This window comes from Schistosoma mansoni, chromosome 2, assembly GCF_000237925.1.
Source record: "Schistosoma mansoni strain Puerto Rico chromosome 2, complete genome".
NCBI classification, from domain to species: domain Eukaryota; kingdom Metazoa; phylum Platyhelminthes; class Trematoda; order Strigeidida; family Schistosomatidae; genus Schistosoma; species Schistosoma mansoni.
Genome location: NC_031496.1, coordinates 29412512 through 29430346, shown reverse-complemented (window position 1 = coordinate 29430346; position 17835 = coordinate 29412512). Strand labels below are relative to the sequence as shown.

General features: G+C 36.1%; 1 protein-coding gene across 1 annotated transcript in view; it reads right to left on the bottom strand.

Moving 5' to 3' along the window:
* Smp_133690 (putative discoidin domain receptor) overlaps nt 1-17835 on the bottom strand; it is a gene marked incomplete at its 3' end in the record, with an annotated part of 117861 nt that overhangs the window by 65765 nt on the left and 34261 nt on the right. Inside the window, 1 exon segment of the mRNA XM_018796322.1 lies at nt 15480-15615. Within this exon segment, the coding sequence (XP_018650546.1) occupies nt 15480-15615 (136 nt within the window).

Here is a 17835-nt window from a genome sequence, read left to right as displayed (position 1 = left end):
GTCTTTCCTTTTGCCGAAGCAACATTATTACCTCCTTGTCCATTGCTCGTTTGTCAACATCTGCCCCCTCTCTTATCACTCTGATTACCTCTCGAAGTTTAGGATCAGATTTCTGTTGCCGGACGAGTTCTAGTGGGTCTCCCTCTATACTGTTCACTGCGTATGCTGTCAATGGAAGCTCGGCTTCCATGTCTGGTCTTGACAGGTAGTCCGCCATTACATTTTCCTTCCCTGGAACATGCCCGATACTGAAGTCATACTCCTGCAGACGTATCATCCATCGCGCCAACTTCCCACGTGGGTCTCGTGCTGTTTGTAGCCACTGCAGAGGTTTATGGTCAGTCTCGATGTGAAATCGTCTACCTAACAGATATGGTCTCCACTTGTCTACTGCCTACACAATCGCTAAACACTCCTTTTCGATCGTTGAATACTTCTGTTCCGCAGGCGTGAGAACGCGACTTGCGTATTCCACCACTCTATTAGACTGACTTAAAACGGCACCTATACCATGGTCACTTGCGTCTGTTGTCACTGTAAACGGTTTCTCCAGTTCGGGCAGTCTTAGCGTCATCTGGCGGTCGTCCAGCACGTTTTTGATTTGATTAAACGTTTGTTGGGCGGTTTCAGTCCACGAAAATTTAGTGTTACTCAACAACTTATAAAGGGGTGCTGCTATTTCGTTGAAATTCTTGATGAACCGACTGTAGAACGCCGCCCTTCCCAGGAACTGTCTCAATTTCCTTTTCGAATTCGGTACTGCAACGTTCTTTATAGTCAGAATTTTCTCCGGCAGTGGTTTTATTTCTCCATTTCCCACTTTATGCCCCAACAACGTGATGCTACTTTTAGCCATCTGTGACTTGTCCTTATTAATTCGAAGTCCGAATTCTTCAATTCGCTTTAAGACCGCTTCCACATGCTTGACATGATCTGTTTCTGTCTGGCTGTATACAACTACATCGTCGCCATACACTTCGACATTATCTAGATCCCTGAGCAGTAGCGACATTAATCTTCTGAACGTAAATGGTGCACCCGCCAATCCAAACGGCATTCGTCTAAATTGATATTGTTTATCACGTATGGTAAATGCTGTTTTGCTTCGATCGCTCTCTTTTATAGGCAGCTGCCAATAACCTGACCGCAAATCTAACACTGTAAACACTGTGGCATTCTGCAGCCGATCTAATGTTTCCACTACTGTTGGCATTGCACACGGCTTTAGTTCTGTTATATTATTCAGTTCTCTAAAATCAACACAAAATCTATATTTCCCATTCGGTTTCTTTACCAAGAGTACCGGTGAGCTATATGGGCTGTCCGCCTCCTCAATTATTCCTTCTTTCAGCATCTCTTGGACCTGTCGATTTACTTCAGCCTCTAAGTGCACAGGGACACGACGTGTTGTGAATATACTTCCTCCATCGTTCTTTATCGGGATTTCGTGCTTTACTTTGTCGCAAAATCCGTACGGTTCTCCTTCTCCAGTGAACAGCTTCGCATACTTTTTGCACAACTCGGTGATGTTTGGTTTCTTCGTCGGAACGGCTGTTGCCACTCTAACCTCAGCCACCTCGCTACTTTCATGTATTGGGAATGAACCGTACTTCGTGACCACCTTACCGCTTCTTAGGTCAACTATGGCTTTTACTTCTCTTAGGAAATCTGCTCCTAATATTGGTCTCGACAGGTTTGCGGTTACCACGAACGGGAAACTTATCGCCGAACCATCCACTTTTACGATACTGTTAGACACGCCTAATACCTCTAACATATGCCCTCCTATAGTGTGAACTGCGACTTTACACGGCTTGAATCTCTTACATTGCTCTTTGCCTATTAACGAAACTGCTGCCCCTGTATCGATTAGGCACACTAAATCTAGTTCATTTACGTTCACTCTTGCATAGACTGCCCCTCTATCTACTAATGCAACAACCCCCAGATCCCTAGAGTAAGAAGGAAACACGTAACGTCTAAAATATCTCCGTTTTCGTCGTATCTTCCAGTGTCCTGTCCCTCCACATGCGAAACACTTATCATTCCTTTTACGAATCACTCGTAATGCCGCAATCTCGTGCTGCAGTTCTTCAATCTTCTTCTCAATGCTGCTTATCTCCTGACTTTCGCACGCGACCGGAGCTACTGTTCGTGTCATCAACTGCCGCGTCACCTTTGCAAGCTCACTGATATCCATAGGTTGCGCGGCGTGTACCAGTCTCAGCTGCTGGGAAACGGCAACTGGCACGCTCTCGATAAACTGCGACGCCAACAACTGTGCCTCCGACTCCTCATCCAGATTTGGCAGCGCGCGACGCAGCAACTTGGTAAGCTCGACGGCCAGCACCAGCGGATCACCATCGATCGGCAACTTCGCCACTCGGAACTTCTGCAGTGCTTCTTCTCTGTCCACTGGGCTATCGAACTCCACGATCAACCTCTCCGTGACTGCCTCCCATGTCGTCTTACCGCCCGCACCGTCCAGGCTGTCATATACAGCTTTCGCTCTGCCTCTCAGCAGCGTCCCCAGCACCACCGTCTTCGCCTTCGGCTCCTTCACTCCCACCAGCTCCGCCACGGCTTCGAACTCCTTCAGGAAGCTCATCACATCTCCGTCCTCAAATTCCTTCGGCCATGGGATCTTCATCCTTGGAGGCAGCGACACCAAATGTTGTGAATGAGAACACAGGTGAGGACACCCAACTATGTATTTAGCACAAATTACAACGTTACTTGGTAAAATACAAAAACCATGCTATGATACACTATTTGCAAAATGTTCTTCAATTGCCTCAGGCTTCATTGTTCCTGGATTTTCACACAAATTGCTTTTTATTTCTGTTCTTCTCTTCTTGATCTTCTCAATCTTCTGCTGTCAGATATTCTATTCCTTACTCACCATATATACTACTTATGTTGATATCAGTAGCTCACACCACAGTAGTAGTAGTAGTAGTAGTGCTAGTGGTAGTAGTAGTAGTAGTAGTATTGCCTTCTAATACTTATCATTTATGCATGTATATACACATATAGGATGGAATATTGTCTCCCTTTTCTATCTACATCATCGCTAACAAATTTCATCCATTGACAATAATGATATTAATAATAATAATATGAAATAGGATAGTAATTAACCGCCACAAGAAATAATAATATAATTTAATATTAAGGGAATAGAAATCACAACAATTACTGGCCAATAATTATTTTTTGTTTACTACTACTACTACTACTACTACTAACTACTACTAACTACTACTAGTATTACCATTCAACGAAGTAGGGGTATAACACATTAATCATTATCAGTCATTAACTCTTTAATAACATTTTTTTAACCTCCTTTCAAAGGTAATTTTGAATAAATGAAACAACATTAAACAACAGGTCAATAAATGTAATTAATTGATTAGTCATAGGTAATAAATAATGAAGGAAATTACTTCTCACATCTCAGATTAAGTTACCAAGTAGTATGCCAACGAATGAATGAACATCTACCAGCATGGTTTGGGAAGGGACAGATAAAAACAATACTCAGTTCTATCTTGGAACATCTAATTGATAGTGGTAATAATGTAGATAAATCGAAATCATTTCGAGTGATCTATCGTATACCTCCATCGTTTCCCAACGGAGTTCGTTCCCGTCTCCTTCATAAAGCTGAAGCCATAGGAATTCGTACATTCCACCCCAATTTATGTGTACAGAAGAAATTTGTAACCCCCTATCCCTTCCATGGCTGGACATAACAAATTACATTATTATAATTATTTTTAATTTTGTTATCATTTGTTTGTAATTTTCTGCCTCTTTCCGTTTGTATTCTTCACTATCTATTTACATACTTCTTATTACGTAATGATTTTAATGTTTTGTGATCACTATTGTAAGTCTATTTACCCACATTTGACCCCCTATTTCCAATGTTTAACTATTGATAAGACTTTTGTTATCATAATTTAATATTCTTACTACTATCAGTACACTTGTCTTCCCACTATCAACTTGTACTTTTACCTATTATACTCGGTGACGTATTCTATCTCATTGTGATTATTGACTCAAATAGCCTTGATTGGTTTAAAATTTTCGTATAAATCTTCATGTATATTAGAGTAAAGCCTGATGATGATCTAATTGAAGACAATATTGTTCACTTACATGTAATGTTCTAAATATATATTTTTTCTTGATGTCTTACACTAACTCGTTGCCGAACTACCAAGATCAATATATTCAAGCAGAGGCCAAATTCAAAAGGAGAAAGTAAAAACCCTAGCTTTGCATCATGAATTGACTGAAGTTTAGTGATCTGAAGATCAGTTGCTGACACAAGGCCTTTAAGCCCCAAGTTTGATCCTTAGAAATGTCGAGGATGTAAACTATCAGGGACTATTTGGAAACCAGGTTAAAAAAGCTATCCAGTGTCTCCTGGTTTTCACTGATTAATTAATCAAAGTGAGTCAATGAATTGGAACTTTCAGTTCAACAATCTTCATGATACATTGTAAAAACAATTTCAGTTATTGTGTTTCGGACAATAATTAACCAGAAAAAAAATATTATTTTCTTACATTTGTAGATCAACAGTTAAAATTTATAGAGCCATGCTAAAATAGCAAGGTGATAGATCAGTGACTTATTGGCTTTCAGCTAATATATCAAAGGATATTACTCTGTTTCGTTTATTTTCGTCTAGGCATGGTAACATAGGCGTAATCGAGAATAGCTTTAAAAAATCACATCAGTAAATTATAGGACTTTTTTTATATTGCAATAAAATTTTCATAGTTGAAATCATGAATCAATTGAAGCTAGATCACCATGGAAAACATGGAAACACTGGACGGTCGTTTCGTCCTATTATGGGACTCCTCAGCAGTGCGCATCCACGATCCCGCCTCGCGAGATTAGAACCTGGGACCTACCAGTCTCGCGCCAGAGCACTTAACCCCTTCTGATTGCAATGAAACCTATTTCGGTCTATAATATGGATTTAATTTCTTAATTATTCGTAAACAAATTTGGTAGGCGATTTTCATCAAGAACTCACAGAATCAGGATCAACCACTTGAAATACAAATCTTCCTGACCGTCTCAGAGCCAGAAAAACCAATGGAAACTAGGATAGATGTTCCATCTTAATCTATGATTACCATTAAACAGTGTATACTTATCATCACATACAGACACAAACCTAGAACCTTAAGGGTGGCACATACACTGTTTGGATTATACCTTTAGGTTATTGCATTTGCCAAAATCTAACAACCAACATCTTCACCATCAATTAGTATGTCACAACACAAACTGTGATCATCATTAATTGTCATCGGTGAGTTACTACCTTAAGAGTGGGTGGGTAGTTTTATATAATTATTATCTAGATAAGCGGTTTTGTAGATATTTTAAACTTTTGAAAGTGATTTATTTAATTCGGTAAGGAGTTTTGTACTTTCAGTGGATTCATCACTCAAGGTTAAATTTGATATTTGAATAGATGATGACTTCAGATTTCCCTAAGGAAGGACATCAACACTAGGGATGTAGGTAAATTCCGAATAGAATGAAAAGTGTGGCCTAGATTCCACAATACAAATATACTATACTATAGATTAAAAAGTGACATCAAGGTATGCATTCAGGATATATATATACATAGTATGGAAAAACTTATCAAGTAAAATGCTGAATATCAAAAAAAAGAAAACACAGATCCTTACGAGTAATAATTCCACGAATGTTATTTTTAAACTACATAATTTCGCTTTTACTCATCCACACATACATATATACAGACAGACAAATATGCAAAAATGTAGATGCATACGTTGAAGGATTACCGACATCGTCAAACATTACTGATAATAGAAACAACCATTAATAATTACAAAAAAACTACAATCATATTTATCCTGTACATATATAAATGTGTATACACGTAAGCTATTTTCCTTTTGTCTAGTACAGGAACATACGGAAATACAAAAAAATTTATCAGCTTCCTATCACCATCAACATTACCCCCTACGTAGACCATACTCAACACTACTTCTAAGCAGTAACGAAAACAAACAATTATAGTATGACGACAGTTGCAACATTTCAGTTATCTTTTCCTTTATACTTCCGATAAGCTAACCATTATGATATGCGCTACTTATGCAGATAGATATAAGTAGTATGTAGAAGGAATCGGAAGTAGAATGTTTACCACGAGAAGATAAAGATAAAAAGTGAAGATGAAGGAAAACAGAGAGCAATCGGAATAATAACAGGATTGGAAGACTAGTGGAGTGTGTAAAGGAAAACTCAGGAAAGATATTCAAATAGTGTACTTAATATAGATTTTCATATTTTACAAAGGCACTTAGTGATTTCGAGTAAGACTTAGTTCACCACACAGTGTTTTATGATAATTATTAAGTGAATAAATACACATCGAAGAGATGAAGGATGGCAGGGGTTGGGAGGAAAGTAGAAGAAATAATGATAAGTGATTGACAAAGAAATCACAACTGAAGAGATATGTGATTGATGAAAAAGAGCTGTTTTATATTCATCACTTACTAACAACAATGACAATGAGAGAAAAAACATTTCTTTCCTTTTTGTCACAATGAATACTTCAGATATAATTTTAGGAGAGAAAAGTATATTTAAAGGTAACTAATTGTACAGACAAACAATTACACACTAACTTCATTCCTGTTTATTATAATGCTATAAGCAGAGTTGGGTTATAGAGATAACAACAGAATCCAGGATTTACATCTCACCTTATATTTGGAACTCATCAAGTTGGATGTACCTAAACCCCAGTCTTGGTGTCCACATTAGAACATGAATGCAGTACCTCTCTCTTCAAACGCCCAACATCAACAAAGAGAAGATTCGAACAGCCTTTACAAGCGAATTTTCCAATTGATATTCAAATGGGATGTTAAAAGTTTACCCAGTATTGTGATAATAATGATAATAATAATAATTTCATAGTTGAACACATGAGTCAATTGAAGCTAGACAACCATCGAAAACCTGGAAGCACTGGACGGCCGTTTCGTCCTATTATGGGGCTCCTCAGCAGTACGCATCCACGATCCCGCTCTCATGATTTCAACTATGAAATTACTAAATTCTCCACAAAACCCCTTCTGATCAATAATAATAATTGTAATAGTAGTAATAATAATCTCATTGATATCCCAAACTGGCCTCAGTTAGACATCCCTTAAAAACCGGGGAGTACTGGTTAGTTGTTTTGACCTAGCATGGGATACCTCAACAACTCCGATCCATGACCCTGCTTTTTAATTGTTTCCTAGATGAAATTATTCCTTTGACGGAAACTACAAATAAATATAGATATCCAAACAATTAACTAGTGGTTATACACTTTAAAATCTATTCAGCTGACATTTATAGATTGCTTTCATGAGAAAATTAACGATCCGATCATTTCAGTCCCATAAAGTAATTTTATCAAGTCAATTGAAATGTCATCATGGAAGATTTTCATCGATTCTTAATGATTATTTGAAAATATGAAATTGGAAGTGTTGAAAGTATATGAACAGTAAGATATATCAGCGAAGGAAGATGAATACACCATCGACGAAATAGATTGTACAGACTGCGAGAAATACTAGATTAGACATAGCGGATCCCCACTTCACTGAAAAAAAACAATCACAAACTAGTAATGAATGCACACAATACATTATCACCGACAATCAAGAACATGAAAAAAAAAATTGTGGAAACGTTGAAATTCTGAAGCAAGGGGATTCTAGGAACGCTAGATAATCACTAAAAGCTTAACATTTGGGTCAAGAAGCTCTCAATAGACGGATGTTGATCCAATCTATCAATCTGTAAGACACTTGTCAATCAACCATATAGTCAGGGTCAACCGAACAAGACAATTAACAAGAATACATGTATAAATGTAAGTAAAAAAAAGCCTATAGTGAAAATTCAAACATAAAAAGGCTGTCAGAAGAAACTTATTTAACTAAGAGGCTTAATTCTATATGACGAAAGCACTGATAAAGTCGTCCAGAATAATAATGAAAGCTCCGTGACTAAATAATCATCCAATTGAGAAACAGGGTATTATTAATCATAATATCAGTAGTATTAAACAGGTGAAACTTTTTCATCCAGACATTCTACAAAACTAAGAGTGATAAGACAATCATTTCCGTTTCTATAGTGAAGAATTTATATATTTGCGAGAACTATATAAAAGAAAAGAGAGAACGATCAATTCATAGTTTTACTTACATGTTTAGCATAGATATAGGTAATGAATAAGGATGGTTAATAATTATATCAACCAAACCCCATTCTCTTCTCACAGACCTACTTATTTGTTCAACCCTAATTGCATGTACATACAAAAAGGATAGATGGATATGAGAATACAAGAATGGATATACACACACAGAGATAGGTAGGCTAACAATAAAAGGAAACAATAGGTGATGGCAACAATGAGAAAAATGGGAACTGAAAATGACTATTGAATTACACCCTGTATTTCTTATTACAACTAATAATAATAATAATAATAATAATAATAATAATAATAATAATAATAATAATGAAATAACATACAGGACACATGTAATAATAACTATTGTCATTTTCCAAATAGAAGAATTAGATGAAGACAGTAATTAATCACTAGTTAGAAGTTAGGGGGTTGACGCGAAAATGATAGAGGAATCACACAGAGGTAGAGTAGCTTTCGTATATAATAGAATGTAAATAAATAACAATTAATAATAATAATAATGTTTAGAAATAAAGTCATAGCAACAATAAAACTAGCATACTACTCTATATGTATATGATAGTAGTATACATAGATGAGTTTCCTAGATCACTCTAACGCACACATGTACATTAACAACAGACGCAAACAGAGACAAATAGACAATATTTAAGTGAATGTAAAGTAAACAAAATGGAAAAAAGAAACAGGTTAAAAACGAAAAACAGAATCAGAAGAAAACTATTTGTATTTCATTGGAGATGTGAGTAGGGTGGAAGTGATAGGGCAAAAGTAGGAAAACAAGAGAGTTATTATACTTAGACAAACATCCAATAATACTGTATTGAGAAGAAAAGAGAATGCGACTCCCTTCCCTGTTTCGTGATTATCATTATAGAAGTTTAGTAAAAGTTTCTGTAATCAAAGAAAATAATGAATACCAGGAGAAAGTAGAAGAATTTATGGAAGAGTATTTTTCTTTTATTGTCATGATTGACAATAGTGTGTATAGGTGAACATGAAAAGTATAACCTTCACAGCATTATACTGAAAAGATGAGTTCTTATTATTGTCCCTGCATACATGATTATCATGTATAAATTGAAAGATGAATAGGTTTAGTTCAATAAGCCTCTGAGATAATGAATGATGGATTACTTTAGGTGAAAATTCTTGATTCATTTTAAAATAACCGGTGGAACCATGGAGTAGAGACGAAACAATCACGTTTCAGATAGCAACCTTTGAATTTTTGCGTGAAACTAAAAACACCATGAAGGATAAATTATTTCTTGTTAAGAGCTAAATGAAACATATGAAAATGTAATTCAAGAAACGCCAAAGTTGATAGATGTGACGAACTAAATTGGGAGATCTTAAAAGTAATCCTGAGGAAATGATCAGGTTTTCGTGGCAACCATGAACTGATCAAAGCTACATCACCAGCAAAAATCTGTAAGCATTGGATGGTTGTTTCGTCTTAGTATAGAACTCCTCAACAGCGCACACCTACGACCCCGTAACCGGGAGTCGAACCCAGGACCTTCAGTCTTGCACACGAGCACTTAATCTTTATACTCCTTGAGTAAGGGTTCAAATGGTGTACAAACGTGAATCCAGTAAGTCCACGATATTGCACGACCATCTTCCAGAGGTTAAGGGCTCGCATACGAGGCTGAATTACTTTAATGCTATGAAACATATTCTTTGGGGAATGATAACAAGTTCATGTCGCTAGAATTTGATTAAGAATTCTTTTGGAGAATTGCTCGCTAAACAGCCAAGTGAGCAATGCTGAGAGTAAATGTAAAATACTAAATAAACTTGAGAAATTGATTGATTAGACCTTAAACAATTATTAGCTGAGGTGACTGATAAATACTTTACCTAGAATCAGTTACTATCTACTCCAGTTTAACATACATGCTAGTATAGCAAAGTAAGTTGTAAGAAGGTCAAAGCCGACTAATTTGAGTCATGATGATGATGAACTGAGCTAATGGTAATTAGATTTGAATTTCAGTTAAACTATCTACCAAGTATAATTTAATAATAATAATTTATAATTTCCACGACATTAGAAAGTAGTCAATCAGTTAACGGATACATTGATTTTCAACCAATAATTACATCAGTATGGGGATTTGTGGTGATTGTAGTATTTTCACAGTTGAAATCATGAGTCGAAGCCCCCCAATGCCCTGGTACGGTCGAAGGTGAGAAGAGTTATCTCTCCCTCTCGAAATGCTCTCACATGGCCATGCGTATACAGTCACTGACAGGGAAGTCGTACTCATTACCTTCTCGTGGCGAGGGTGTTATTTACGAAATTGAGAGGACGAAAACCGAATATCCGGCTCTTTAATATAGTTGGTGGATATGGAGGATCTATATAGGGGAGTTGGAAAACCCTCATTCCAAACCAGTGGTGCACATGGGCTCCAGTATCCTGATGTATGGTGTATGAACCAATTGTTGGTCACCGGCTACCATGAGATTGAATCTCTTGACGTTGCTCCACTGCATTGTAGGTCAGATCTTTAGGCCGAAGGCTCCGGGTGCGGGCCCATAAGGAAATCACCTGCTTCGGCTTGGGCACTCGGGTAGTATCACAGCTCACACACAAATCAAATGAGATTTGTGTGGCGCATATATATATTTGGTGCCCCTTTGCACCAATATTTATGTGTTCAAATAAATTAATAAATAAACGAACTAAGCTAAACCACCATTGAAAACCTGTAAGCACTGGACGGTCTTTTCATCTTAATATGGGACTCCTCAACAGTGAGCACCTACGATCACACATACGAGATTCAAACCAAGGACCTTCGGTCTCGCGTGCGAACATTTAATCATTAGACCACTGATTCGGGATCCAATGGTATTAATGTCTAACTTCAATCAATCCATGATCTTGCATAACCCTTCATCCATTTTCTGAGGTGGATAACTGTTTCACACCCGACACAGATTAGACTCCAATGGTCACAGCTTCTCACTAGGAGACTCTAGGAGTTACATCTTGAAGCTAATCACTTGTGAGCACATGATTTTTATATCAGTATGGGGATTCGTGGAGATTGTAGTATATTCTAGCGTAGATCGGTTCGTGATTCCAACTGTCAATTACTACATGTTATCTTTAATGATCATCATGTAAATAAGATAATCTGTAATTATTTATACTACAACATTCCAACCGTCCAATTTGTATGCAAAATTTATTCATTTATAGAATGTTTATTTAAAGATATTTACAATTAGGTTAAACGGGTACACACATCAAACGGAAAATGGAATAAGTAAAACGAATCCATCCACACATATATACACACACACACATGTAAAAACAAAATGACAATATCCAATAACGACGTGAATAAGGTGTATATATTAAATCATCTGTCTCATAGGTAATATGTCTACTGGCTTATTTCAACGTAGTTATACATACACACACATTTTCATTTACAGTATATAGATATCGTGAATATCGACTAGTACAAGTCCTTCATTGTTAAAGGAAATAATGCATGTTATTAACAAGTACAATAATAATTATAAGCAGAGATAGATGGTGGCTATCAATGAAAACCAGGACGCATGTTTCGTCCTACTTTGGACTCGTCAGCTGAATGTACCTGCATCCCATGGGTAGATTTAAACAACCAATACAAAAAATAAATTAAAGCTTCACCGTATTGCATAAGCTAATGACTATCTGGACTCAGTAGCTAAATGGATAACGTGATGGTGTTTGGAGCAAACGGTAACGAGTTCGAGTCTTGGAGTGAACATCAACTCTGGGATACAGGTAAATCCAGCTGACGAGTCTCAAATAAGACGAAACGCGTGTCTTGGATTCCACTGCGAGTTACTGTCCATTTCTGCTTATAATACTCGTGACTCAAGGTAACAGAGAGGCAGTCCGCACAGGATGTTCATATTTAAATAAGAGATTGATCAATTACAGTCCTAAACGTTAATAGGAAGATTCAAACAAACAATACAAAAATGAATAATTTCTTAAGTGTATTCTGTGACTCGACAATGATTGAAATAACTGTCACATTTTATATAATTAAATTAAATCAATCAAAATTTCTAGAATGAAATAATTGACATTCTATTGTGTTGGCATCACCTGTATAGTGTTCAATGGTAGAGTTAACTGATGAATTATGCACATTGCTATGTGTTAAAACATTCCAACCTCAGTCAATAGATTGTAGATTCAAACCCCACATCACCAACTTTACTCACTTTATGAAAACCCCTATAACAGTGATAACTGCCCTACCACATGTCAAGTTCATTTTTACAAATTGTACAATTAATGTGCGCGACTTCACTCACCTAATCAATGCAGTAACTTTAAGTCAACTGTGTAGAGCTAATTCAAATGACAAATCTAAACAATTATGTTTACAAATTTACCCTTTTCAAGATTAAATTAGTCGATTTCAAGATAAGACAACTTCACTACTACTCATCAACTAATAGTCCTCCTCCTCACCCAACATTGTTTTCGTGGGTAAAAGAATCAACAAGCAAAACTAAGTCTGTACTCTGTTCTCACGCTTTCAATTGAAAATAAACGTTTAACAAATTAATTTCAACTATGTATATATAGTAACCATAATAAGAAATTAGTCATATCTATAATATTTATCCATCATTTCAAATTGTCACGCTATGTCAGGACAGTTAGATGAAATTATCAAGACGAATCTCAGAGTAATAGAGTAATAGTAACAGTATCAGTAGTATGAGAAAATATTAAGTATAAACAATATGATTCAAAAAGAATGAATTTGCAGAATAAATAGGTGTATGATTATTTCAAAACTCAAGTGTAAACAAAGAAGTGAGTGTATCAGCGCCACTACGACTGAACCGGAACCATGTCAGCCAACCCTTCATACAACTTCTAGCAATAATCACGGTGATACAATAAGATGTTAGTGGGGATTGTTAAATTTGAAAGTAATCAAGAACTGACTGAAGCTACACACTAGAGAGTATCGTGATCGATTCATTTCAGGCATTTTGAGAATAAAACATTTGTAACAAATAACGATAAATTATGGCAGTGTAAAATCGCAGATAGACTGAAATTGGAAATGTGGACTATTGGAAACTGAATTCAGCGATCTAAAAGTAGTATGACAGTCGCAAGGTATGAAGATCTTTGATTCGATCCCTAAAAAGATCATGAATGTTAACATTACATAGGAGTCCCGTACTGCGAAGAAACAGCTATCGCAAGTGTCCCTTGGTTTTTACTATTAACTGTTTAAATAAAATCAGTCTTTTACGTAAACCATCCTCAGAATGCCCTGGTACGGCCGAGAGTGAGGAGAGTACGCTCTTCCTCTACAAATGCTCTTAAATGACCACGCGTATGTAGCCTCTACCAGAGAAGTCTTACTCACTGCCTTCTCGTCGCATTACTGTTGTTTACGAAATTGAGAGCACGAAAAGCGAATGTCCAACGTTTTAACCAGGTTAGTGGATATGGAGGATTCAAATAGGGGAGGGTTGGAAAAGCCTGATTGCAAACCAATGTCGCACACGGGCTCCAGTATCCCGCAGGGGAACAAAAGGCGTATGAATCAATCGTTGGTCTCCGGCTACCATGGGAATGCATCGCCTCACGATGCTCCACTGTCTTGTGGATCAGACCTTTATATCAAAGGCTGCGGGTGTGGCCTCCTAAGAAAACCACCTGCTTCAGTTTGGGCACCTGGACAGTATCACAGCCCTTACACAAATCAAATAAAATTTGTGTAGCGTATATGTATCTGGTGCCCCTTTGTACCAATATTTATGTGTTTAAATAAATAAATAGACAACACATTCTCAGAACATATCATCACACTAACCAACATTCACTAACCCCCATCATATTTCATAGATATTAAAGAAAAAAATTATGTTCTGATAATATTGTTTAAAAAGACAATGAAAGCTTCATAACTTAATCATCTAACTCATAGAACATAATACCTTCGAAATCTTCACCCTGAACAACAATTATTCATTATCATCTCAATACATTCGACCTAATACCTAACTTATACATATCCGCCATTTTTCAAATCACTTATTTCATTACTATTGAAACTAAAATATAATCTATTTCTAGGTGAAATTCCCAAAAGTTTATCAGATCACACATTAACTGATCTGTTTTAAATGGGATACTATTTTTTTCCCATACGAATTTATTTAACTGTTATACAATCAACTAGAGTCTGGGTAGATTGGTGTATAATATAAGATGGAAAATAATACTCTTGTTTGCCAAAAAAACATTTATAGATCAGCTGTTAAGTGAATTTCAATCCAAATGCGGACACTTAAAAATCTATAAAGATCAGAAACCTAATAATAATAATATATAATGGATGGAGTATAGTTAGTAGTGGATTTCGCTCTCTTTGGGGCTCTTCAGTTAGATGTACCTGTATCCCATCACTCGTACAAAGGGTATGAAATTTAAATATCAACAACGGGATAACCAATACCAATTTAAATTGAACCAATAATAGCGAGACTCATTTACCAATTACAGGTCTGTGTACTTGGCTTTCAAGCACATTGTCTTTTGTAAAGTGATTCTTGTTTGGCACTGGTCAACTAAGTGTTACCTGTATTGGAAGAAGTCTCTACTCAAACAACCCAGTGGTAATATCTCAGACTGTGAAGTCAAGTAACGCGGGTCTCAGTTCCACAAGGAATTTAGGTTTCGAAGTTTAAAAAACAAAAATGATCCTAGAAAATTAAAGTTAATAATAGATACAAAACCCTGCACATTGTTACATTAATTCCAATTCGACCAAGATTTCATATATGTTTCGAGGAAGTGTATCGACTAGCATGGAACATAGGTTAGAAAGGTCTTCTTGCTGAATGAATTCAGCTTACTGATGCCAATCATAAATGGTGGATCACGATGTCCAATCACCTAAACTAATGGCCACATGGTAATGTAATCGATAGAATTCAGTAACATGAAAATAATTACTATTCACTGATTAAATAGTTCAGAGAAATAGATGGTAATTTAGTTATTCGGTAGAGCTAATCCAATTGACATCAACTTGTAATGAAATTTAAAAATAAGAGAAAAAATAAATTGGATGATTAACAAAAATAATAAATGTTAAACTTTAATTCAACTTACCTAGCCCGAAATGGTTGAAAATCAGTGGCATTCTTCCACACACTACTAGATGAAAATGAAGTATCTGGAAATGTATCAACTGATTTGATTAAAGGATCTGCACATTGTGGATCTTGACCAGGACCCCGACGTATAACTGCAAATAGAAATATATAATGAGTAAACGTTTAGCAAGAGAAATAGAGAATGATTGGATAGTGAGTGACATGCAACAGCTTTGAGAATAAATATCATATATAATTGCAACTGCAGACAGATAAATTAATAAACATCAATAGAAAAATGTAAAAATGTACGCATCGAAGCTGTGGCTCCAAATGCTCTGGTACGGCTGAGAGTGGGGAGAGTACGCTCTCCCTCTCCAAATACTGTCATGTGGCCACGCCTATATACCCTCTGCCAGGGAAGTCCTACTCATTGCCTTCTCGTCGCATTACTGTTGTTTACGAAATTGAGAAGACGAAAAGCAAATGTCCGATGCTTTAAACGGGTTGGTGAACACGGAAAGTTCACCTAGGGGAGTTGGAAAACCCTCATTCCAAACCAATGGTGCACATGGGCTCCAGTATCCTGAAGGAACAAATGGTGTATGAACCTGTTGTTGGTCACCGGTTACCATGAGACTGCATCTCCTTACGATGCTCTACTGCCTTGTGGATCAGATCTTTAGGTCAAAGACTCCGGGTGTGGCCCCCTAAGAAAACCACCTGCTTCAGTTTGGGCACCTGGTTAGTATCACAGCCCTCACACAAACCAAATAAGATTTGTGAGGTGCATATATATCTGGTGCCCCCTTTGTACCAATATTTATATGTTCAAATAAATAAATAAATTGACAGGAAATCCAACAAGAAACTACGTAAACAAGCCGAAATAATAATGATTAAAATAATTAGAGGAAATTTTGTCAAAATTATTAGATTTGATCAGGAAATGAAAAATATGATCTTAAGTTGAAAATTGACGCGAAAGAATCCGTTATGGTCAACTGCAATCAATTGTGGTCGATAACGAACCGGAATTTTAATCATATACCAAGGTTATTTTGTGGACATTAATGAAAACCTTTACAACACAAGACACATCTCCGACTAATAGTCAGAAACTTCATAGGTTGACACTATATCTTAGTTTGATCGCCCTTAGCTATTTGCGAACTTAATCTTACGTATCGGGGTTAGATGGTAGTGACTAGAGAGCCGTAACATGAGTGCGAATGACGTCAATTAGTAAGGATTCACAACTAATATCAATCAGTTTGGCACTTATACCTAGTACCTTATATATTATTACAGTATTTTTCATTCAATTGTTGCATTATCAAATATTCTGTATAAGATATTTTGAAAAATAATCATTGTCATTTATATAGTTGAAATCATGAGTCAATTGAAGCTAGACCACCTGGAAGTACTGGACGGTCGTGGTCTACCTTCAACTGAATCATGATTTCAACTATATAAAATTATTAAAATCTCCACAAAACCCCCCTTCTAACATTGTCATTTATATTAGGTTTCACTTTTAAAAAAAAGAGACTGGAGAAACATACCCCTAAAAATCTACCCATCTTTCGCAGATATATATATTCTTAATTTTAGATATCACAATGACGATCATGTCACCAATTAGCTATCCAGTAGGTTGACTACACACTCTAAAGTCAGTCAATTCACAATTTAATCATCCTTATTGTGAACAATTTTATATGAACAATGAAAACACTAGAGAATCTAGGCTGTTTACAATTTCATCGTCAAAACCTGGCACGTATTTAATGGTATAGTCAGTCAGTCGGTCAGTCAGTCAATTAGGTTATTGTTATCATTTAAGGTTAATAAATTAACATGGGGGTAGGGCGTATAAAATAATAATCAAAATTGTCAACTGAATGACAATACAAAGATGGTATTGTATCCTGTTTTGATCTAATAGAATAAGTACACATAGATACATACATCTATATGTAGACACGAACAAACAAGGTGATGGATATTCATGATAAGTTACATCGCCATTCAATTTTTAGAGAAAGTACACAGAGAATATCAGGATATTTATTTGGATAAATAAAACACGATCATCATTATTACAAGTAACTATGATGAACAACAACAACAAACACACTTTCACCATTTATTGATCGATCAATGAATGATACAAAATTGTGTACATATTGTGTAGGAATAGTTAATTAAGATAATGAAAATACATGAATTAACTAGTTAAATGATGAACATACAAACAAACACAAGTATACATACATGTATATAGGTACATAAAGAAGAAAACTTAATCAGGATTAAGGTTAATGTATACTCTTTTTTTTCTATCTCAAGGATAAAATACTGATGGT